A 25,409-nucleotide genomic window follows, 5' to 3' on the forward strand; every position below is an offset into this window, starting at 1 on the left:
CTGTTCCAGATTCGCCCTCCCCCAAACATGACGTAATGTCATTTTCTTAAAATATCCTATTAAAATCTCCCAGATTGCTTTCAGTAGTCACCAGGAGATTGATGCCAATTCCAGGAGACTCCAGCCAGTCCTGGAGGGTTGGCAACCCTGGGTGCTGACAAAAATTTTAAGTGTAGAGCGGGCTTAATTGGGTGAAATTCAGAATGTGCACAAGGCCTACGTACGCTACTTGGAAGTCCCACTTAAACCCTATAGGAGTCCTACTTAAACCTGAATTCTCATGGAGAATTTTCACTATGGTCAACATTTTCCAGTTTCTCAGTGAAAAACTGGAAACCCAAACCTTTTAAAGAATTTTTAAAAATCGGTTATGGGGGTTTTCTTAGAAAGTTATGGAGTTTTAAAAAGATGTTTTTTTTCTTCAAAATTTGCTACAAAAAATAATTGGCATTTTCTGACCAGCTCTTGTTTTACTTCTCAGCAACATACACCTGCTGTAGTCAGTCTTAAGAGTATTGAGATTCCATTATTTTTGTAAAATATGCTTCATTACATTTGCTAGACTAGTGTGAAGTATTATTGTTCTAAAAATAAATAAAACTAACTGGACTTCAGTTGCCAAGATGAATGTATAAAATGTATTGTGTGCATTATCTTTACAATTTTTGTTTGTTCACTTACTAATTTGCTAATGTTTATTTTTATTGCATTTATTACTCATATTGAGCTTTTTCCTGGAAGATGCCAAGCATCTTCAACTTCCGTGCTCCCTTTGTCTTATGATACTGAGCCATAATTTGCAATGTTCAGTTGCACACAGGGGTCTCCCAGTCATTACTGCGAATGAACCAATGTTCTGTTGTGTTTGGAAAACATTAAAAAATGCATTTTTTGCAATAAATGCAATTGAAATTTTTGCAGAGTATCTGCCATGTTTGCAGATTTATGCTTACCTGAGCAATCTTATTCTGCTGTCTACTATTAGATGTTAGTACAAATGTAATATATTTCATGTCTAGTGTTATGGTAAGAGCAGTCTGTTGGGATAAATACTATATGAGACAATGTATGTGAAAACATGCAGGCGAGAAAAAATGCTGAGGCCTTGTATAAGATTCTCAGGCCAGAGCTCTTAGAGAGTGATCCTGTTTGGCTTCAGCAGGTGAGTAGGGAGTACTTGTGTGCAAGTTTATAGGACTGGGCCCTTAAATTGTAAATGTTGTTTGTTTTACACTTGTTGTCAGAGGGTAAGAAATGATTCGTTGATGACTCCAACAGTAACAGCATATAATGTTAAATGGTATTTAATGTCATAACCTGTATGCTAATTTCAAATCCACTGGGTTTTCCTGCACAGATGAAAATTGTAAAAAGAAGCTCAAAGACAAAAGTAAGGTTTCCTGGTGTCTTTCCACAAGCATTTATACTTCAGAAATTCTGAATATAGCTTTCTGCATGTGTTTTTAAAACTGCTTTCACAGAAGCTGTTAGATTGCCTCATCTATAAGCCTCAGTTACATTATTAGAAATGAAGGGCGATTTCAATAGGCTGTGATTTTTAATATAAATTTTTTTATTGAAAATCTAGTAAACAAAATCTTTGGCTTCCTGAAGCAGCCTGCAAGAGGAAGTCTGCTATTCTTGTTCATTTCTAGGTGCTTTACATGCCTGCTAGATATGGCTCATTGTAGAAAGGCTTGTAAGAAATTACATTGATCCTGCCAAGAAGTACTTTTTACAGCTGGTTGAATAGATAGATTTTTCTTCATAAAAGGCACATATAAGTAAAAAAATATTCCTTTGTGTTGAGTGCAGTCACAATGTAGTAGGCCAAATTCTGTGCTGGCATAACTCGACTGAAGTCAGCGGAGTTGCACCAGCAGAGAATTTGGATATCTAACTTTAAATAGCTGTATTTATCCAGTGAGCCAATCATGCACAGGATGATGTATTTTATACATCTTTCTTTGATGTTACGTTTTGCTGAGGAAGAACTTTCTTCACCCCTTCAGCAGTAATCCTTGGTTATATTTGTTGGTGTGCGATAATCAGTAGCGGATTAAAACACTAATCTGTGGCATTACAAAGCACAGTTTTTGCTTGTTCATCCTTTTGATCACTCTTCCACATTTGTAACGTATCTAATTTTAAAGCTGCATTTACTCATTCAAAGTAGATAGATTTCTAATGGAAACAAAGAACATCCCCACCTCTTAAAAAAAAAAAACAAAAACAAATAACCACCCCACTTTTTACATATTTACATTATGGCGTTTACATACTTTATAAGTGAGGATTATAGATGAAGCACAGTTTGTACTCATCTCAGTTTTAAGGATCCTTTTCCATGTCTAAACTACAACACACATTCTAGCATGACTGCGCATCACAGTGAATACATATACCATTCCATCATGCTGTTCTCATCCATTCTGGGCTACGACTAAGCCTCATGACACAATGCTTTTCTCCCCATGTCCCACAATCCATTGCTTAATTCCATTGCTTTGTATAGTTGGGTTGATAAAATGCCCAATGGAATGTTTGGCTGTTGTCATAATGAAGGACTGTTTTATTGCACTCCTGTTGTAATGTTTTTATTTTGGAGCTCTTTGTTATAATTACTCCATTATTTAAAGGATTGAAATAACCCAGGAAAGGTATCACTGATCGATTTTTGCAGTTTTCTTAGGATGGTTTTAGGATATGAATATTTGCTAAATTCAGTTGTTCATTTAGTTGTTGAAAACTGCTTCCACAGAGAATCGATTGTGAATCGATCTCAGATGGAAATAATTTTAGTGGTTTGCATTTTGTTTGTTTATTTCTTGTAAACATAGCTTCAGAAATTGTCAGGATGTTTTCTTTCTTCCATTTACTCTCTCATTTAATCTGACTTGTGCAATTGTTTTTAGATATAGAGGTACAGAAAATGAAGAAGGCTGTGGAGTCTCTAATGGCAGCGAATGAAGAAAAGGTAGGAAAACAGTCATTAGTTCAGCATTCGTTCATTGTGTGAAGTTACATCTCTAGTATGATCAGCACATGGGCATCATGTAAATTGTTACATTTTGAAGATTTAATTAGTAAGCGTCCAAGTCTGTTCTCATTGAAGTCAATAGGTGTATTGCAATTGCTTCTGACCGCACCACAAATAGGCACTTACAAGTTGTATGCTGCAAATCTTGTCCATGCAAGTAATCCTTACTCACACAAGTAGTGCCACTGAATTCAGTGGGACTACTCGCATGAGTAAAGGTTTGCAGCTCAAGACCTATCTTGTAAAGTACTTTGAAAATGTAAAGCTCTACATATAAATGCCGTGAATTATTCTGGGCCAAATTTGAAAAGGAGCATTCTAGAAAGTATATAGCACCTGTGGAATGTGGATGTGCACCATTCGCAGATGCACATCGTTTTATGTATACAAATGTGTTTGTGTAAATTTTGCAGATGTCTTTTGAGAACTTGGCCCTACTAGTCATCTAAGCCTCTAAATCAATAGAACCATAGAACCATAGATTATTAGGGTTGGAAGGGACCTCAGGAGATCAGTCTGCATATCCTTTTTTAAAAAAATGGCAGAGGGTTTGCTAACTGTATATACAAAGAGAAAACTAAAACACCATATTTTTTATATATATACAGTAACTCCTCACTTAACATTGTAGTTGTGTTCCTGAAAAATGCGACTATGGAATATGGGGTAAGTGGGGTGCAGGGGGGAGGGGGACACCCTGACAGCCCTCCTCTTCTTCCCCTCCCCCCTGCACAGCAAGCAGGAGTCTCGGGGAGCAGCTCCAAGGCAGAGGGCAGGAGCAGCACATGTCAGTGAGGGGAGGGACAGCTGCAATTGCTAGCCTGATGGGCAGCTGCTGCACAGGGCACTTAAGGGAGTGGGGAGATGATAGGGGGGCTGCTGGTCCACCCTGGTTCCAAGCCCCCACTAGCTAGCTGCAACGAGCTGCTGTTCCTGCAAGCAGTGGACAAAGCAGGCGACTGCCAAATGACATTAAAAGGAAGCATTGCACAACTTTAAACGAGCATGTTGCCTAATTGATCAGCAATGTAACAACAAAACGTTAATTGCAATGACTTTAAGTGGGGAGTTCCTGTATATATAAAATATGGTGTTTTAGTTTTCTTTTGGAGAGGGGATGATGCTGCAAAATTTGAGATCCACCTTAAAGTTTGTGGGTGTTCGAATCCTCCGTATTTAGATCCTGAGTTTTGGTTATGTCCTTTGTATAGAAACCAGTTTTCACCAAATATAAATCCAGGTTCATATTTCCGGCATTCTTCAAGCTCTGAGCTTTTATCCTCTCTTTTCTTTAAATCTGTTAGACAGTTTAATTTTATTTAGGTTTTTATTTCTTATTTTTGACTCTTCATAAAAGAAATCACAATCACAAGATGGATGCTTCCTTTGTTTTAGGATCGGAAGATAGAAGAGCTGCGACAATCCCTGAATCGGTATAAGAAAGTGCAAGACATGGTAATATTGGCTCAGGGGAAAAAAGGTACAGTGCAAGTACAAAGATTTCCCACATCGCTGGCATTTAAACTACACACATTTAGGGTGCCTGACGCCTTCCATTTTAAAAGATTCTTGTGACTTTTTTGGAAGAAGCTCTGTCACTTCCAATTGAATGCCACAGGCCTTTGAAATTCAGCAAAGGAAAAGTCCTTGGGCTAGAGAAGTTCATTTTCTTTGTCCCATGAAATTCCATCGAAGTTTAACTTAAAAATAACCATTCCCCCTCTTTTGCTTGCATTCTTTAGGGAGAATTGGTAGCCTGCCAAAATAATAACCGGACATGAACATTCTAAAAGAGCTGAGCTCACCACTATCACCACAGCAGCAGCATCACACATTGCACTGGGGAAGTTTGAGAGCTGCTAAAGCAGCTGTAGCAATAGGCGATGGGCAGGAGAGAGCCAGGCTTGGGCTCTCCCCATCCATATCACATCCTCTGGAGCCAACATGTGGCCGCAGGATCACATCCTCCCTCTGGAGGACATGACTTAGAACAAGAGCCCAACGAGCATCCTAAGGCTTATAAAAATTGGGGATTTCTAAGGTTGCTGGGGGTGGGACTTGGAAGGCTCCACTGAGACGCTCAGGGAATGAAGATTGGCACTGGACAGGGGGCAGAATAGCTAACTCATGTCACTGCCGGGTTCAGGTTTTTTAGTCCCTGAGAGTTCCTTTGTAGGGCCTGGACTGCAAAGGGAGGGGAGGAAGAAGTTCATCACTCTCTACATGTTAGGTACCCATGATGATTTTGGTCATATTTAAAATGTGCAAACAGAGTAAAGTCCAGACCAATGATAAATATACATAATGCTTTAATAGGGCTAGTTTCACAAAGCTGAAAACAATTATGAGCCAGATCAGCTGAGAGGAACAAATTAATCAGAAAAATGTGACTCATAATTTGGGAATCGTTTAAGACACCTTACTAGATGCCCAAAAAGCCACCATCGCAGAAGAAGGCCTTGCTAGTTTAAAAACCACTTGGTTTAGAGGGGAGGAGAAAGCAGCTATAAAAATTAATTACATAATATATAAACAAACAAATGGAAGAGAAAGGAAGTTTATAATAATATAAATCACAAGTTAGGAATTGTAGAAAATGGATAAGGGAAGCAAAGGAATCAAGGGGAAATATGTGGCCAATAGAGTTAAGGACAATATGTCAGACTCTGGGTTCTAGGCAGGTGAGGCCTACTGGTTGAAGCTTTGGCCAAGAACAGGCACCAAGAGTCGAAGCCAGCCGTAGAGTTGGGTCTGGACTGAGGACAGCGCTGAAACTGTGTTTTGGGACAGGCTGTGGTTAGGGGAACCAGATCAAAGGCAGGCTGGAAGCCTGGGGAGTCTGTAACACTGCAAGGCAGTGAAAGGGTTCCTGACCAAGTAGTGCTGTTGCACAGGCTAACTTGCGACTCTGGAGGGGTCAGTAGAATACCTGTGCCTGGGGATCCTATGACCCGGGCCTGCCCAGGGATAGACTGCAAAGCCTATGAGTTAGCAGCAGGGTGGGTAGCGGGACTCTTCCCCTCCCTTCTACACCCCACATTTTGCTGACTCAAAAGCCACCTGCAACCTCCCTTCTACAACCCACATTTTGCTGACTCAAAAGCCACCTGCAACCTCACTCCCATTCGGAAATAGACTGGAGGGAAGTTTCACTACTGTGCTGCTCCTAAGCTCTGCAGAAAAGGAGCCCTCACCCTGAGGACTTCCAGAGATTCATAAGAATTGGATCTTATGGAGTCAGCACAGGACTGGGGGAGGTCGGGGGACGGACAGACTGTGATTTGCAGGATACTCTGTGGCCTAAGAGCTGTTAGATCTCCTGGCCCTCAAAGGGTTTGTAGGAGCAAGACTCCTCCCCAGCAGCTCCTGGGACCATTTTTAAAGAAAAAAGTGAGAAATCTCCGCACAAAAATTTCATGAAGGTGAAGATAGAGTGGCAGGGGAGTGTTTGTGGTTTGAGTGCATTTGACCTTTCCAAATATGGAGTTAAATACACAAATGAAAAACTTGGTGTTAAGGTTTCATTTTTGAAGTAAGGCACTCAAACTACCTTAGCTCTGCCCCTGTTGCAATGCACTAAGGAAAATCACCAGTTCATGGTGCCTTTGCCACTCATAAGAAGCAGTTGCATTATATCAGTGGTCACTGAAATGCCTTACTATCGATCGAATAGTGAGTGTGCTGCTTTACATCATCGTCCTATATAATACACGTTGAAGCACTTTTACAAATTCCTGTTTAGACAAGTTGCATGGTGAAAACAATCATTCCCCACTTACTGTTGTGAGTTCAATCCTTAATGGGGCCATTTAGGGGTCTGGGGATTGGTCCTGCTTTGAGCAGAGTGTTGGACTAGATGACCTCCTGAGGTCCCGTCCAGCCCTGATATTCTATGATTCTACTGAGAGCCTGACCCTAAGCCCACTGAGGTCAATAGCAGTCATTCCATTGACCTCGGTGGGCTTCGGATCAGGATGTAAGAGCATGATCTTTCCTGGAGCCCTCATGGTGGGCAATTTATTTGCTAGTGTCATTGACCCCAGCTTGCATGTCACTATATACAAACTTCATATGCCTATATTATGAAATTTGAGCATTTAATAGGACCATCTAGAATCATAGAATATCAGGGTTGGTCATAGAATAGGACCATCTAGAATCATAGAATATCAGGAGGTCATCTAGTCCAACCCCCTGCTCAAAGCAGGACCAATCCCCAGATTTCTACCCCAGTTCCCTAAATGGCCCCCTCAAGGATTGAACTCATAGCCCTGGGTTTAGCAGGCCAGCATTTATGTGAAAAGAGCAAAGGTTTGTATGACAGAGTAACCTATTTAATAGTGGAGACACAGAGACAGAGAGGTTTTGAAGCCAAGATTCAGTGGTGTACATTTGTGATACTCCACATGCCACGGGAAATGATAAAAGTGTATTTTATTTTATTGTGTGCTTCACAGGACACAGACAGTGTTTTCAGCTAGAGAAAAAAGGGCAGTAAGGTTGACATTTTACTTCGACAATAAATTAGAGGTTCTAGAAACACAGCGCTGTGAATGCCCCAATGCTTTTTCTTCTCATTGTCAGCCATGTGGTACCTTGGTATTGATCAGAAGAGTAAAAATCCATAGCTTTCAATATGACTGAACCAGTTAAAGAGAGGCAACGCGGTCATGAAAGCCGACTATACAAACACTAACATGGTAGGGAATTGGCAGACTGAGACACCATTGATTTGTGGCACTGTAAAAACTGGCAGGGATTTTTTTTTTTCTTGTTTAGAAGCTAGCACAGTAATTGATCTTGACTGTTCTTTTTCCAGTTATTTACTGCATTGAGCTTTGTTCACCATTTTGGCTCAGATGGCACAATGGAGACAGATTTTGATTCTTCATCTTACATTTGAGATAAACATGTCTGTTTCTTTTTGGTGTAGTGAGGAGGGGAAAAGAAGCATCTATGTGCAGTATTTTGGAGTTTGATACATTAATGAACACCAAGGATGTTCAACATGTTGACAAGGAACCCACTGAGATGCTCTGTGGAGGGAGGGGGGTTTCTGCTGTTGTAATTAAGAAATATAGTTGCATGAGCAGGATGCTTCTGTCCACTGTGGCTCTTTGATGCTGCTACAGTTGTGTAAATGAGTCATTAGACAACCGGACCCAGCTAGGGGAGGTTCCCCCAGCTCAGGGTTGTATGAGCTGGCTTTTACACTGCCCCATGTGGGCCCGACCATAAGCCCTGCTTTGGATGTATATGAGCGTGGACAGGAGTAGGATGGGGCAGGGCCACAGCACGAAGCACAGTGGGGATTCCGGGCAGTGCTGCTACCGTAGGCAGCTGGAGACAAGCAGCCTTTCAAAGCTACCTTAATTCAGGGGCCTCCACAGTAGTCCAGAATTGAGAGGGCACCAAGTCACCATTGGTCCCTTTCCTCTAGCCTCAATGTGATGTGCCCTGCCTCTTAATGGCACAGCAAAACATCTCACCCCGTGCGTTTAAATGAGGATTGTGCGTTCAGGTTCCACAAGAATCCCAGATAAACCTTAAAGAATCTATCTGGAGTCCACTAACCGTATATTTTTGGAAATTTTATTTATTCAAAACTATGACGTGAAAGAAATTCAACCCTCTTGGATTTTAAGAAAAAAAATCCAATTGGATCATTATTGTGCAGGGTTTCTGCCTAACATTGCCTAGACATGATATTTCCAAATATGGATTGATAGGACCAGATCTTCAGCTGGAAGTTGGCATAGTTCCATTAAAGCCAATGGAACTATGCCGAAATACACCAGTTAAGGATTTGGCTCACAGTGTGAAACTTTGCTTGCCTTTTGTTGTATGGGCACGGCGACAAAAACAGTACTATGGCTGCCTATGGGGTATCAGTACTTATGTCCTGCTTTGGTACTGCTGGAATTGGAGCTCCTGCTATTAAGCACTGATGTATTTTTGTTATTGGTGGAGTTTTACTTTAAGCTGTGTGGGAAAATCATGATGCCAGTCAGGAAGGGGTTAAAGAAGCCAGCCATCCCACCCTTACACCCTGTCTCCTCCTATCACCGTCACCCACCCACCCTGTTGTCCTATTGAGCAGAAATAAAAATCCTGGCTGTGTCCTCTGTGAGAACAATACTCATATGTACCGAACTAAAGCCAGTATGTTTGCATCTCTCTTCTATTAGGCAAAGAAGGCGAATGTGAAGAGTTTTTAAATTCAGGCTCTGTTTCAGCTGTTTTATTGGACATGCAGAGTTTAACTGATCAAGAGAAAAGCCCATCTCCTGTCCCAGTAATCAGCTCTCCGAGCCATGAAGAGTTTAACACCACTGTTCATGAAGAGGTATTGTTCTCTATTTTCTCTCAATGTATCACTACTTGACAACGTTACTCGCGCTGTAGTTGCATTACAGAAACCAGCCCCCTGCCTCTTTGTTTTCTTGCTTGTTAGGCAGTTTCAGTAAAACGTCCCCATTTTGTTTGGAAAGTCCTTACTAGTATAGAATTTGTTTGAAATCCGCCAACCCCAAATTTTGTATAAACACAAAATCATATTTAATTTTCATTAAAATGTCCAGGAATGATTTTAATGTCAAATAGAAGGACGTTTCTGGAACTGTATTCTCACTGATTTTATGTAAAATCTTATTTAAAAGCTTATTTTCACTTACCTGTAGTAAATTTGAGACTATTTTAAATCAGTTAAAATATATACTATAGTATATTTATGGGGGTGCAGTCTACTTGGTATCTTCTCCATTTCCAAAAATGAGTTATAAGTAGTTTATGATCTGCCCCATGCCAACATCCTTGATTTTTAGAAGCATGTTTTCCTGTATTTAAAATATTTATCTCTCCCCTCAAAGCACTCATGCAAAATGAGGAACTAGCTGGGATACGTCTCATGCATAAAGCTGTGCATGCGTAAATAAATTATAGGATTAGACCTGAAGCCCAGATTCAGCAGAGACCTTAAGTAGGTGTTTAAATGCTTTGCTGAATCAGGGCCTTAGTGCTTAGAGCCAAAAAGAGGCACTTTACATTTAAAAGAAAATAAATAGCTTAAATAATTGGCATCCTTGATGGAAGTCTCAGAGCAGCCAAGAACTGAACAGAGATGGAGAGTGAACTATTATTTCATGTCATAGAGGGGTCCATAAGGGAGACACATTGACTAGGCAGCATCAAGAGGCTTATGCTGCTTTTATCCATCCTGTTATACCTGCTCTGTATACTAACAGAGGATTTTAAGCTCCGTTGTTGTCAGCCTGGCCCATCTTTATAAGCACTAAACTATGTTTATAGTAAAAAGAAAATGAATTGAACCATATGCCTGAGTCAGACTTTTATTTTTATCACTGATCTATTTGATTTCTGTTTTCATACAGTGATTGTGTAGTTTTTCCCATTGTAATAATGTATCCTTCCTTCCTTTTAGAACGCACTACAAATTCACACCAGCATCTTGCAAGTTTCAATCCCCGCTTTTCCACCAGCACCCGAAAGCTCAGAAGCCGCTACAGAAAAAGTAAAAGCGCAGCCTAAACCAGAAGTTGCAAGTGAAGTGAGGTATAGTTATAACAAACTATTTCTAACTGGTATGTAAAGTCAAAGTTCTGTTACAAAATGTTAAGTGAAATTGTGTTTATTAGTGACTGGGCAATTAGAGTATTAAGTCTGTTTCTTCAAACTAGCACTGTCACGTATTCTAACATCCATCTGGGATTGAACTATATGCTCACCAAACCCATTTGTTTTCACATTTCTATTATTGTTGTTCATTATAGCGCCAATAGTGTGCTACGTGCTTGCAGACAAAGAAGGCGTTGAAATTAATAGAATTGTTGTGGGGACCAGTTGCCCCATAACGCCCCTGACTGGCTGAATGTGGCATGATAGGTGCTCCCTGCCTCAGTTCCTTCCCTGAGATTGTGTCCCCTCAGTACACACCGGCCCATGCTACTACTAGAACTATGGCTTAGCCTTCTGGCCAAGTCATAAACAAAAGTTAACCCCTTCTGGGGTAGCAAATGTCCAACTAAGAAGTCCCAACTAACAAAAAGGTGGTTCTACTCTTTGCAGGTTTCTCTTCACCCCACCCTCGGGGACCTGTTCCCAGTTTATGGGCTACCTTTGAGAGTCTTTATTTCTCTGAGAGAGAGCACTCAGCCCCTACAGTATTGTTCTGAGCCCCTGCTGGGCCCTGCTCTTGTAGAGCACCGGTTCCCCAGGCTGGTTCCACTGGAGCAGTGGTTCTCAACCACGGGTACCTGTACCCTCTGGGGGTGCACAGAGGTCTTCCAGGGGGTACATCAACTCATCTAGATATTTGCCTAGCCTTACAACAGGCTACATAAAAAGCACAAGCTAAGTGAGTACAAACTAAAATTTGCTACAGGCAATGACTTGTTTAGACTGCTCTATATACTATACACTGAAAAGTAAGTACAATATTTATCTTCCAATTGATTTATTTTATAATTATATGGTAAAAGTGAGACTGTAATCAATTTTTCAGTAATAGAAGCCTCACAGCACACTGTCTGATTTTTGTAAACAAATCGTTTTTAAGTGAGGTGAAACTTGGGGGCATGCAAGACCAATCAGACTCCTGAAAGGAGTACAGTAGTCTGGAAAGGTTGAGAGCCACTGCCCTGAAGTACCCTTCTGCAGACCCTGGCCCAGAAGCTTACATAGGAGCCTGCCCATTCCCTCTGGTTCCACAGGGAAGACTGATCTCCCTCAGCCCTTTTACAAGGCCTAGGTGTCCATTAAGCTGCCACGTGACCTGCCTTAGCCATGCCCTTTCAGTCTGGGAAGCAACTAATTATTTATGGCAGGGTGTGTGGCTGGCTCCATTTCCCCGTTTAAGACAGGGATGAACATAAAACTGATGTAATGCAGTGGAGAATCAGGATAATTGTTTTTACTTTATATAAATAGCTTAGTTTTAGATGCAATATAGTAATATATAGTGTGAATTTGCTGTAAGCGATTTGCAGTCAGAGATTTAAAAAAAATTCTTGCAAAGCACTGCCAAACCCAAACCGAAACTGAGAATGACTAGCCAGTACTGGTCACGGGAGCCGTAAATAAGCTACCAGGAAGAAGACAAATCTCAGTTTCAAGAAGTCCTGAGAGGTAGATTCCCTTGAGGCTGGCATATGACAATGAAATTGGGTTTTTCTAGCCTGAGGCATTAAGTGAGTGCAGATCTTACTAAGGAAATTTTTAAAGCCACCTAGAGGATTACAGCCTTAGCCACAGAACTCCCAGTAAAGCTAATGAGAGGTGTTTATCTAAATTCCTTAGCTGGCTTTTGAAGATCTCAACCATTATGTTTATCTATAGTACTATGGGAGGTTAGGAATCCAAATGCCATGAAATCTCATTGATATAAGATTCTTTGATTTTAGCTTACAAACTAGAGCAGACAAATGTTGAAGCGTGCTTTCTTTGGCCCTGATCCAGGAAAGCATCTCCACTCAGGACAGCTTGTGCTTAAGTGTTTTCCTGAATCAGGGCCTCTGTCTTTCTCTGCTCTCCCTCCCTCCTTCGCACTCTTCCACTGGTTCCCATATTTCTTCATGCCATGCTGTTACTCATGTAACTCGAGCCATAAGCAATGTGAATCTCATTTCTTGTTCATTTTCTCTATTTTTAAAGACAATCGCTGTGACCCGAGTCATTGCCAGAGTTCCCATTATAGCCTGCTTGTGTCTTCATTTCTTGCAATGGCATGTGAGACCGTTACATGTGCTGTGACCTCTTAATTTACTCAGATTCAATTCCTGAATATGTTGGTTAGCCTGAGGTGCTTGAAGTGATGTAGGAAGTCTTTGTCCTGCTTCTTGAGTTCACTCTCACCCTTTCTCCTTTTATAACAGGAGATGACAGAGGAAAGATTTGATTTTTGGTAATATACAGCCATTCAGGTGAAAAGAGAGAGAGTTAAAATTCACGAGTTGAGAAGATAGGAATTCTGTACCAATAGGAAGTATTGATGGAATTCTTAGGTATCTTGTAATGTAGTACCTTTGTCTGTTTTACAGTGAAGGGACAACACCATGTTCCTCCGTAGAAACGCAGCCATGTGACAGTCCATTGTAAGTACCATATCAACCAATGAAATGCTTCTACTTAAGACACCTTTATACCATATTTTAAAAGATTTTTTTTTTTAATGATCACACAATTGTGTGTAGTTTTTCTAACCACGTTAACCCATTTAAAAATAATTTTGGTGATGTTGATAGTTTTCTGCTCTGATAATTTCTAATGCTCTTTCTGTAAATGTACGCTAGCATCTCATTTCTGTTGCAGTATGAAATGTCTTCAGTCAAGTCATGTAACATCAGTGGGCTTGGGGATTTACCATTTTTTTTAATACGTATGCAGCTACACACAGATGCTGAGATCAGCTCTGCATCGGAAGGCTCAGCTAAGGCACCTCCCAGTTCCCAAGGCACACCCCCACCCCTTTGGCATGTAAGCCCAAAATTATCCCCTCTTGCACTGCACAGAAAACTGTACAGTGTACGCTCATAAAATTCGCCCCCTCCCTCAGTGTGGAGAGAGATAGGCAACAGCTTTCTGCCCTCAGTTATGATTTTCACACACTGGTTTTAGACAAAACAAAAACAGGTTTATTAACTACAAAAGATAGATATTAAGTGATTATAAGGGATAATAAACAGATCAAAGCAGATTGCATTTTTGTTTATTTGAGGTAATCTAAGTTTTTAAGATAATAAAGATTGGATATGACTAGCAAATTCTCATCCTAATTGTTTTTTTACGTAGCTTGCAGAGATTCTTGAGGGCAAGCTGCACTTGCTTGCAGCTTAAAACCCTAGGTATTCCTTTCACAGGCTAGAAATGCCTCTAGCCTGGGTCCAGCCCTTCTCCCCTAGTCCAGTTTTTGTTCCACAAGTGTTTCCAGCAGTCTTCTTGGGTGGGGAGTCAGTGAAGAACCACAATGATGTCACTCCCCTGCCTTAAATATCTTTTGCATATGGCAGGAATCCTCTGTCTCCCCTCTTGGTTCCCATGCCCAGTCAGTGGAAAAACACTGGTATTCCAAGATGGAGTCCAGTACAAGGTGACTTGGTCATATGCCTCTGGAGGGACAAAGCAGCCATGACTTGAAGGCTGTTTGTAGCATTCTCGGGAAGGCTCCCCGGTGGGAGGTTAGCTTCTTCTAAAACCTGTTGTTTTCCCTAATGGCCCTCCCAGCCAGCCATCTAGACCAGTGGTTCCCAAACTTGTTCCACCGCTTGTGCATGGAAAGCCCTTAGTGGGCCAGCCCGGTTTGTTTACCTGCTGCATCTGCAGGTTTGGCTGGTTGCAGCTCCCAGTGGCCACAGTTTGCTGCTCCTGGAAGCGGCGGCCAGTACGTTCCTCGGCCTGCGCCGCTTTGAGAAGTTTTGAGCATGTGTAATGGGGCCAAAATGAGTCACCTTGAGTGCCTTGGAGCAAGGGGTCAGCTTCTCAACATGCAACTGTTGCTATCACATAATTTCATCTATATCCCATAATTTTTGCACCTTTTTTAAAAAAATCCCACAAACCCACATGGCACTCCTTACTGTCCACATCTCTGACAGAAGCATGAAGCCTGCACAGCTCTCACTAATGTTATAACTGTTGCAAGCCCAGGATGCGTGATCCTTCAGTATTTGCAGAGTCGTAAGAAGAACCAAGTCAGCGGGGAACATGAGAATTTCCTGCAAGACACTTTGTTGAGGGACATAGCGCGAATGAATTCAAGGTTATGAGTAGCATTCATGGAGCAGCTGCAAATGGCAGAGTGCCACTGCTGGGTCCAAGAAACGAGCACTGACTGGAGGGATTGCATCGTACTGCAGATTTGGGATGACGAGCCATAGCTGCAGAACTTTCAGATGTGCAAGGCCGCATTCCTGGAGCTGTGTGCCAAGCTTACTCCAACCCTCCAGTGCAGGAACACCGAATGAGAGCTGCACAGACAGTGGAGAAGCGAGTGGTGATCGCACTGTGGAAACTTGCAATGCCAGATTGCTTCCTGTCAGTAGGAAATCATTTTGGAGTTGGAAAATCCACGGAGGGGGCTGCTGTCATGCAAGTGTGCAGGACCATTAATCATCTCCTGTTATGCAAGGCTGTGACTCCTGGCAGTATGCAGAATATAGTGGATGGATTTGCAGCAGTGGGATTCCAGAACTGTGTTGGAGTGATAGATGGGAGACGCATCCCTATTTTGGCCCCAGAGCACCTTGCCACAGAGTACATTAACAGAAAGAGCTGCTTTTCTAGTGTTATGCAATCACTGTTGGATTATCGGGGTCGCTTCACTGAGATCAATGTGGGCTGGTCAGAAAAGGTGCATGATACTTGCCTCTTTAAAAACACAGGACAGTTAATAAAGCTACAAGCAAGGACTTTCTTTCTGGACCAATGGATTACCATTGGCCATGTTGATGTGCCAATAGTGATCCCAGGGGACCCAGCCTTTCCCTGGCTCTGCAGGGTCATGAAGCTGTACACTGGCCACCTCAACAGCACCAAGGAAAGGTTCAGCTACCAACTCAGCAAGTGCAGAATGACAGTTGAATGCACTTTTGGAAAATTGATGGGACTCTGGCATTGTTTACTCACAAGACTGGATCGCAGTACGAAACATATTCCAATGGTATTGCTGCCTGCTGTATCCTGCATAACATCTGTGAAGCAAAGGGGAGAAAGTTGCCACTGTGGTGGAGGGCGAAGGTGGAGCAGCTGTTGTCTGGGTTATTAGAAGAGCTCAGTGTGGAACTATATGGCCCATGGAGGCTTTGAAGGAGCACTTTAACAGTGAGCCAGAATAATGCATTGTGGTGTACTGTGCTCAACCTAGCCATACACTTTTGGGGCATGTTAGACACTGTGAGGTGCCTTGGTGTACATCTGTGAATATACACTGTCAATGCACCTATTAATTTTGCAAGGCTTGCTGTCCATTTAGGAAGATTATACTGTTTGTCACTGATCCTATGAGTTGTCTCATGTTGTACAGTAACAAGTGGGTGGTTTTAGAGATGCTAGTCATTCTGCAACATATATTGTAAGCTAATAAAGAGGAATTATTTTCCAAGTAATAGAATTTTATTCAATAACAAAAACAGTGCAAAGAAAAATATGTGCAATGTAAAAGTAAATACATTTAAAATTTAAGTTCTGTTCCACTAATTTATTAACAAGGAGAGAGAACATTCATATCCATTTTACCTATGTATATGGCAATTGTGGCTTTCACAAGTCAGTGTGCTTGAAGCTGTCATTTTCCTAATGTCCCCAGTATGGAGTGGTGTATGTAAGAATACGACCCCTGATGCCAGTTGGAATATTGAGGGCAGGTGGAGATAGGTGCTGTAATGGAGTTCACCACGGACTGAAAAGGGAAGTGAGCCTGTAACCGTTGAACCTCTCGGTCTGTGACAGTCTGCAGCATCTGTGTTTCCTGCTGTTGAAGCCCCTGTGCATCTTCTTCTCCTGGTGCATCTTCCTCTCCTTTTTCTGCTGGGACACCTGGGCCTTTCTCCTGTCTGTTCTTTCCTTCTCCGGGCTATCTGCAGTGTTCACATTCCAGGCCCATTGCTTGTGGTTTGATGCAGCACTGTCCTGCAGGATTTCATTGAACATGTCATCCCGAGTCCTCTTCTTTCACCTCCTTCTCTGGCTCAGGCGTTCCATGGGTGTGGAGAGGGAACCCCTCAAGGGCGCAATGGCAGCAGCTGCAGATAAAGCACATAGAGGTACCGTTGTCAGTGTAGTCACAATGGAAAGTGAAATTTGAGATTCAGAACTCCTTTCCCTTGTTCCCGTAAAGTTTTAAACAAGACGTGCTCACTGACACATCTGCTTCTGAATGATTGTGTATAGCACCACTCACAGCCATGGTGAATATGTCCCACCAGGGTGAGGGAAATGAGGAGGGAATTGCTTAGATGCATGAAACTGAGTATAAGGCGATGACACCGAATACTGGCACCATTTCACCATTTTCCACAGGCATTGGTGATTTTAGCTGATATCCCTCTCCAGAGGGTAACAAAAGCACAGACAGCACAGCTGCTGCTGGCGTCCCAGAACTGCCCTGGCTCATGTGCTGCTACCCTGTGCTCTGCAGTGGTGCCTGCCAAAGTTATTGTCAGCTGGTATGTGAAAGTGCCCTACTGCAAAGGAAGAAATAAGGCTGTCGTTGGAAACATTCGGGAGAGGACTGCAGAGTGTCATTAAGATTTCTCAGGAGGATTCAAGGGACATCCCTGTGCACAGAAACAAACTGCTCCGCATGGTCTCCCCTCCCTAACTCTAGCGGAGAATGAAAAGCAAATAGCAGCACTACAGCTCTTTTTTGTACTTCTAGTACAAGTCAATTAATGAAAAGTAGATAGCTGTGTCCTGTTAAGTTGGAGGTGCCATCGGTACATCACTGTGATGGGAAATACATTTACACTACCCCTGCTTTGGGATCACCCATGCCCAACTGCCGGGACTGACTGGACTGCAGTGGAATCTCAAACAGGTTCTGGCTCATGTCATCCCTCATCTTCCTCCTCGTCCTCGCTGTTCATGGCAGGAGTCTGAGTGTCGGTCTCCTCGGAGGTATCCACAGTGTTGATGGGGTTTCTGCCAAGTATGGCATGCAGCTCTTCTGTAGATCGACCATATGGAGTGCTTACATCGGTGAGAGACAAATTTAAGTGTAGACGTGCACAATTAGGTTAATGCAAGGCAGCATATGTCGACCTAACTTCATAATATAGACCAGACCTATGTCTCCTTGAAAGTCACTTCCGAAAATGGGACTTAGGGTTACATTTTCAAAAGCAGCTCAGTGACTTAATAACCTAAGTCTCTGAAAATGAAATTTGGCAATACCTGTTGTTGACAATGTTGTGTCTTTCTTTTAAAATGTTTCCTAGTTCAGTTTTTTTCAATTTTTTGCAATCTAAAAATAGTGTGTGCATTTTCCTTCTTTGTGATCCCAAAGCAGTTTCTTTTCTATCTTCACTGAAATCCTAAAATAAGTGATTTTTTGCTTACGTTTAAAAACCTTTATCTTTCATAACAAGAACCAAAACTAAACAGGTCAGGGACTTTCCTATAAGAATAGTTCTGTTTTTGTTTTTAAAATGTATATGCACTTCTTAACAAGTGAAATAACAGAGAATTTTTAAATGTCCACCTAAATTGCTTGAATGAAACCTTTACAAAATGGTTACTGTATGCATACATGCAAATTTAATACTATAAGCTTGCAAGTTGTGTGTGCAATTTGGCTCATGAAAGTACATGTTTTGGATGTCTATTTCAGCCTACTTTTTGGAAAATTTAATTTAAAATAAGAAGCAAAGAATTTCAGAGTTAAACAGCCTTGCACTCCATCATTAGCTCATCCTCTTTTACCTTAACATAGCCGTAATTATGCTATGTAAGATCTCCTCGCAATGCCTAGCCACCCCATGGGAGGCGTTAAAAGGGAGGGCTGTAATACAATCTTTATGCAGTTCTTTAGAATACATTTGCCTTTGAGACAATGGGATGTAGCTTCATTCATAACTCATAATCATTTTGATTTTTATGGTCTTATTGTAGAATGTCAGCCCTGCAAAAATCCAGCAGTCTGGGCAATTTGAAGAAAGAGGCATCAGAAGTGGTTGGTTTTGTTTTTTTAGTTCTTTCTTTCCACTTAATACTGAGGCCCAGATTGTCTACACCAATTCTGGCCCCCTGAGGGGTGCAAGGGACTGGAATCTGGCTGGAGCTGGCTAGTTGAGAAGTCCTGTGGTGGTGGGGCGAGGGAGGTCTCTTAGCTCTGGTCTACACTGCAGGGCGGGGGAGGGGTGTCGATTTAAGTTATGGAACTTCAGCTACATGAATATAGTCGTCGTACTTAGATCAACTTACCATTGTGTCTTCACCGTGATGAGTTGACTGCTGCCACTCCCCAATCGACTCTGCTTGCGCCTCTCGCCAAGCTGGAGTACAGGTGTCGACAGGAGAGCGCTCGGGGGTCGCTTTATCACTTCTAGGTCAGACACAATAAATCGATCCCCACTGGATTGATTGCTTCTCGCTGATCCGGTGGGTAGTGAAGACATACCCTTAGGTGGCATGGAGTCAGTTCCTCTACCAGCTCTGCCTGCCTGCCTCAGATTAGTTTGGAGGAGAGCATAGCTCTGTTCATTCAATTTACAGCTAGCTATGACCCCATTTGTAACAAAATCCTGTGGATATTAGTGAAGAAAATCTGTCCCTGAATATTTAGGGGTCTATCCTCCTCCTTACTGTATGAGGTATTTACATAAGTAAATCACCTGCACTCCAGAGCTGTGTCTTCATTAGGTAAAAAGGTGTGTTCTTAATTCAAGTTACCTAACTAGAGTTAAAATCCTAGTAAAGACAAGGCAGTTTGCCATTGTCATGTAAGTTAGAAGGGCAGGTTCAAGACAAGGGGCCCCCAGTATCTCAGCAATAGAGATGGGTGAATGATGGAGATGGAGGAAACTGGAGGAGAGGGTGAATTTTGCTTAGGGTTAAAAACCTTTATCTGTCATAACGAGAACCAAAACTAAACAGGTCAGATCTGAGTGCCATAATAGCCAAAGCCGTGATAACTAGCTCTAGTTTAGGCTGACTGTTATTTGCAGGCCTATGGAAGGGCAAACCTGCAATTGTACCCCACAAGATTTATTTGCACTGTGCTCAGAGAGAGATGCTTTTTTACCAGCACTAAATTCATTTAATTTTTGTAATTAAAACCAGTCTTGGTTGTGCAAAGCCATTAATAAATCAAGATCTAAAAAGGACTATATTATGAAACCCAAAACCTAAACAGAACTGTAGGTATGGGGGAAAATAAAAAGTGACATTAATCTAGGGGAAGTGTAGTTCTTAAGTGATTCCTTTTGAAAAATAGAAGAGGAAAGAAATCTCACTATTTTTAACTGAAATGAATTAAATAATGAAGAAAATAAAAAATAAACCAAGAATTTTAACACTTCTCAATCCTTCCCAAACAGGACAAAGAATCTGTACAGAAACCAGCAGAGGTAATTTTTATGTGCATCTTCTTGTGAAGCAATGCAAAGAGCAGAAGGTGTTTTAAATAGCGTAGTTTTATTAACATTGTATCAGAATTTTGAAGGGAGAACAGCAGACCTGCAAGCAAGGTTGTGGAGAGTGATTCAGAGAATATATTCGGGTTTCCACCATCACTTAGTGTCAAGTTTATATTCTCTCACTCACTCTTGTCTTCTCACACATGGCTCTTCATTTTGACTGGCTGAGAATAAATAAAATCCCCCATTACCTATTGTTCCTCACCTTCTCTTGGGGCAAAAGTATTCAAGTCACTCTATCTCCTAGTTGAGGTTCTCCCCTCACCTATACTCACCTGGCTCTAAAGACGCCCCTTATTGTGGTATGCTGTCCTGGCTAAGCAGGACTCCAGTGAGCTTGCAGCCCAAACCATTGATTCTTCTCCTGAGCCAGCCAGAGGATTCCTTACAGAGCAGCACAAGCAGTTCCTGTTCCCACATGGCAGAGTGCATGCTGCTGATTCAGCAGGCTCATCCCTTGACAGCCCAGGATCAAAGCATATAGAGTGTCTCCAGCCCTGCAACCCTGTGAGGTTACACATTGCTCCACCACAAAGGAACAAAGCTGGGTCTCAGATTTATTATTTAGCTTTGTAGCATTTGTAATTAACTTGTTTTTCTACCTTGGAAATCTTCCAAGTTCCCATTGTTTTGGAGCTTATCTTATTACAGTGGTTGCCATTAAAAAGTAACCATTTACCAACCACCCTAGTACGCAGCCACTATTTCCTATTCTAAGTAATTCAGTGAATTACTGAAATTCTAAGTAATGGCAAAGAATCCTTGCCTCTCAGATACCACTTTTATAGTCATGACTGTGTTTTTCAGCAAAGGGAGTATTGTTGTGTTTAACTTGCCAATCAGAGACCATGAGAGGTTAAAAGTCATATGTTTAAAAACCCAGAATAAATAGAGATGTGCTTATTAATATTATAATCATCTTAGATTATCAAAGCTGCCAGAATTTTAAAAATCTAATTTATGTCTCCACCATTTATGCCATTTGCTTGCTGCTTCTGTGTCTTTCAATTGGACAATGGAAATAGGCTGCTAGTCCAGTGATTTTTCATACTGTGCTCTGCAAACCGCTGATGGTCCATGGAGACTTTCTGGCAATCTGCAGAGAACTGGCCAGTCATGAGGTGCTTGTTCTTCCTCCCTTTTTCCAGAAACTTTCAGTGGGAGATGAGGGAGCTCAGGACTTCACAGGATCAAACCTTATGTGAATGTGTGGTTAATTTATAATTTTGAAGGGCCACATTTGCAAAATCTGAAACATTTAGTACAGAAATGCTACTGTTAAACAGGTTGTAAATATAATTGAGTCCCAAACACATTTTAACTAAAGATATTGCTTATTTAATCTAGACTTGGTACATGCATGCTATAGTCTATTTTACAGTGCGAATGCTACCTTTATTTCCAGATTACCTTTCAGAACTGACTGTGCACAATTAAAAGCTTTTTGTGGTGCAGTAGGATTAAGTTCTGAAGTTTTGTTTTCCTGATTAATCAGACTAAAGCTCCCATGGAAGGTAACAAGTCTGGAACCCTTCCTCCAAAATCCCCAAGCCATAGTGGTACCGGAGATGAGGACAGTTTTGGTACCCGAAAAGCCAGATCTTCATTTGGACGAGGCTTTTTCAAGATAAAAAGTAACAAGAGGACAGCAAGTGCACCTAATTTGGGTAGGTACCACGCTCTTGAAAGCATCTCCAGTGTATTTTGAACAAGTCTCTTTAATAATGATGGAGGTTTCTTTTTATGCATATTGTAGCTGTCATAAACAGGGGCAGGGCAAGCCACAGTATGACCCAAAGAACAGGAGTAACTGATGGCTGTGCAGGAAAAGTGCTGTGCTGTTGCATAGCAGTTCAATCCAACCCTTGCCTTGACCTCTCTGCTCAGACCCTGTCTAGCATACTGCAGTTTTAAAGTAGTAGTTTCCTTGCTGAAATGCAGCGGTTCATATGCATTTTTCTCCTGCTCCAACCTTTGCTCAATACCTTAATCTTATCACAAGAGGAGTATTGTTACCACAGTCCAATATTATACTTACAATAGCACCTCAACTACAGTTGTCTTCCGTCTTTTTATTAAAAGTGTCAGGAAAATGTGGACACCTGAGATACATCTCTCCCCTGGGAGAAGAGCAGAGAGAAACCTCCATCCTTCTGCAGTTTAAATGGCATTACTGCCTTCTCGGTCAGAATAAAAGTCTTCCACTCTTGCCTGCTTAATGGTCATTCCGATCCTGTGCCCCAGGGAGTTAATTTACCCACAGCCTTGTTATATATAGCCCATGTCTTCCTCTCCCATATATAATATGAAAATTGATTGGCCTACATGGAACAGATTTCAATGATTAAACCAGTTGTCTCATCCCGCTAAGATGTTTTTGTATGACGTCTGCAGTGTAACAAAAATAGCAATTTTAAAATAATCCTTCCTGGCTGAAAGCGATGGGGTACAGTGGTCCCAGTAGAGGACTGGGAGGTGGGACCCTAGGTTCTGCTCCTAGCTCTGCTATGAATTTGCTTTATAAATCTGAGCAAGTCACTTATATTGTCTGTGCTTCGGTGTATCCATCTGGAAAACTAGTCAATAATACTTGTCTCCTTCCTAGGGGTATTGTGAGGCCCAGGCACAATGAATCATTATGACACATAAAGTCTTTTACTTTCTTGTGCTCAAATGCTGATTGAAATCGTCGGGATGTTGTTTTACCCTCATTAATATATAGCTTTGCTATGTTACATTTTGGTGAGGAAAGGCTTAACAGTGTATTGGTAACCCTAATCTGTGTGTGAATTCAGTGCTGTGTGTGGTGCATGTGTCTGTTTTATTTTTCTTCCCTTGTCTTGTATTTTGCCAGTGTAAATTTTGATGTATGTTTTACCTTGTCGTTCTGCGTATTCTCTCCCATTGTGCTGCGTGTGGTTATGTGCATTGTTTGGATATCTGAAGATCGCAGTCGAAGTGCAAGTGCACCTACCTTAGGTATAGTAGTCCTGCATGTCTGCCTGTACCGGTGCTCTGCTGTGATTGCTGCTAACAGCTGGTTATGGCCATGATTTTTTAAAACCGAGCTAGAAACAAGATCTCTGTGTTGAAACACTAAAACGTATGTTCTATTTAACACTGGTCGGTCCACTGCTCAAAGTCTGCTGCATTGTTTCATGATAACCACTACTAATGAGACACGTTGCGGGTAGACTTGCAAAGGTGAATGAACCTCCAAACACAAGGTTACCCATCAAGGCAGAAAAGAAGGTAGAGAACGAGAGGTAATTGTAGACATGTGTGTAATCTACAGAGGCTTGGCCACGCGGTTCTGCTCACTTTTATCATAATGACTTGGTGGTTACTCAGATCATCATCTCTTTGTGTTGTCATCCAGCTCAGTGCTTCTGGAAGATGCTGACAGGTAATGCAACATGAGGTTGGCAGTATTTGTACGGCTTTAATTAAGGTAGCACTGAAGGGAGGGATACATAAGGGGAGGGATGGCTCAGTGGTTTGAGCATTGATCTGCTAAACCCAGGGTTGTGAGTTCAATCCTTGAGGGAGGCCATTTAGGGATTTGAGGATTGGTCCTGCTATGAGCAGGGAGTTGTACTAGATGACCTCCTGAGGTCCCTTCCAACCCTGATATTCTAGGATTCTTTTCCAAATAACTAAGAGAGAAATTTAACGTAATAAACATCAGAGAGAAAAAGTACACACAACATATGCTACTCTGGTAGTTCTGGCGGGTGCTCAGCTATGCTGGTGGATGAGGGCAGTATAGGAACCAGAATGGAATGCGTTGCCTTTATGTGCACCCATGTAACCCTAAATCAGCGATGGTAACTGAAGGCGAATATGGTCCTAAGACACAACAGAAATAGAGGCAGTCTCCTTATTTCCCATTAATGTTCCAAATTTCCGAACTTCACTTTCATAAAACAGCTATTCTGAAGGATTATTTCAGTGATGAAGGAGATGCAGTGAGCGGCTAGTACCAGCAAACCTCTGCTTCTGATTCATTTAACCATGTCCTTATGTTTCCCACCAAGAATGCTGCTTAAATGCATTTTTTCTGAATTAGATTCCTTTCTAAAATACCGTACCTGTACAGTAGCTCTATCCTCCAGCTCTGAGCACCTCGTTCATCCATCAATGGAGCTGAAGTGCTCCGAAAGCACGTTAAAATAAGTGATATAGTTGCCTCTCTTCATGTTCGGCCATTAGAGAAGATGTTGCTAATATGGGACCTGCTAATTGACCTTTTGCTAGGGCACTGAAACTTTGCTGAACTAAGGGCCACACTGGTGAGTTCCCAGGAGCTACAGGGCCACACCTAACTTGCATTAATTGGAGCAAATTGCAGCCACCTTCATCATTAACTCTGAGGTATTAAATTATAGGTCCCAGTATATTGTGCTCCATCTTGATCCAAATGACTGGTAGTTGCTTTGTGAACCTTGTTTTCTTTTGAAAGGCAATACAGAGTTTATTTTTTAAAACAAATGATGGTGCCTGTAGCTGTCCATCCATATTAAAGATGATGAAGGTGGCCAGAAACTGTTCTGTGGTCTCCAGGGGCTACATTTTCGCTATGGCTGTTTCACTTTAACAGACTCCAGGCAGTAGATTTAGAGTCACTCTTCTTCAATTTTGTTTTAACATTCCATTAGCAAATAAGTGATGTGAACAAACTCCTCATCGTTTGTTTGCCCACAGCTGTATGGCACTTGCTGGCACATGTCTGCTTAAGTAGAATATTAGATTCTGCTATTTGTTTAATCATCTATTTAGCATATTTTTCTGTTGTTTATTTGTTTTTCATTTTATAATTTTGATTGGTAAGTACATTCTTGAGCAGTCCCCAGGTTCACCTGGAGTGGATATGAAGTCTCTGTAGACAAATACAGGATAAAGTCGTAAGATTTCCATCATGGATAGCCACATGTTGTTTCCCTATGCAGTGGTAGGTATTAGATACATCCATCCTTTGACTCTTAAATAAGAAGTAATGGCTTTTTAGTCAGGACACCAGCCAAAGTTCATGGTACTTGTCTGTGAAGGAGCAAAGTATTCCACTGTGTGCAGAAGCATAAGGCCCTCTTTTCCCAATTGCATTTTTGAGTCAGAAGGAGATGGCTGTTGGTAGATCTTGCTAGACAGGGATCTAATCAGAAATTGCATTTTGTTAGGAACACTGATGTGAAAGTGCTTTATAGTGCTTAGGGCATCCTTGG

At 41.7% G+C, this 25,409-nt stretch overlaps 1 protein-coding gene across 11 annotated transcripts in view; it reads left to right on the forward strand.

The window, feature by feature from the left end:
• The window catches only part of PPFIBP1 (PPFIA binding protein 1), a 191,680-nt gene that overhangs the window by 147,161 nt on the left and 19,110 nt on the right, over positions 1-25,409 (forward strand). For 5 of the 11 annotated variants that reach the window (XM_032775923.2, XM_032775922.2, XM_032775926.2 and 2 more), the window contains 10 exons: positions 1,358-1,390; positions 2,916-2,977; positions 4,436-4,520; positions 9,229-9,386; positions 10,482-10,612; positions 13,096-13,149; positions 18,662-18,722; positions 20,089-20,118; positions 21,683-21,854; positions 23,134-23,166. In XM_032775923.2, the coding sequence (XP_032631814.1) occupies positions 1,358-1,390; positions 2,916-2,977; positions 4,436-4,520; positions 9,229-9,386; positions 10,482-10,612; positions 13,096-13,149; positions 18,662-18,722; positions 20,089-20,118; positions 21,683-21,854; positions 23,134-23,166 (819 nt within the window). The remainder of the gene's footprint in view (positions 1-1,357; positions 1,391-2,915; positions 2,978-4,435; positions 4,521-9,228; positions 9,387-10,481; positions 10,613-13,095; positions 13,150-18,661; positions 18,723-20,088; positions 20,119-21,682; positions 21,855-23,133; positions 23,167-25,409) is intronic. The other 6 variants (XM_032775925.2, XM_032775928.2, XM_032775931.2 and 3 more) reach the window with 3 other exon arrangements.

Source organism: Chelonoidis abingdonii, chromosome 1, assembly GCF_003597395.2.
Source record: "Chelonoidis abingdonii isolate Lonesome George chromosome 1, CheloAbing_2.0, whole genome shotgun sequence".
Classification (NCBI taxonomy): Eukaryota; Metazoa; Chordata; order Testudines; family Testudinidae; genus Chelonoidis; species Chelonoidis abingdonii.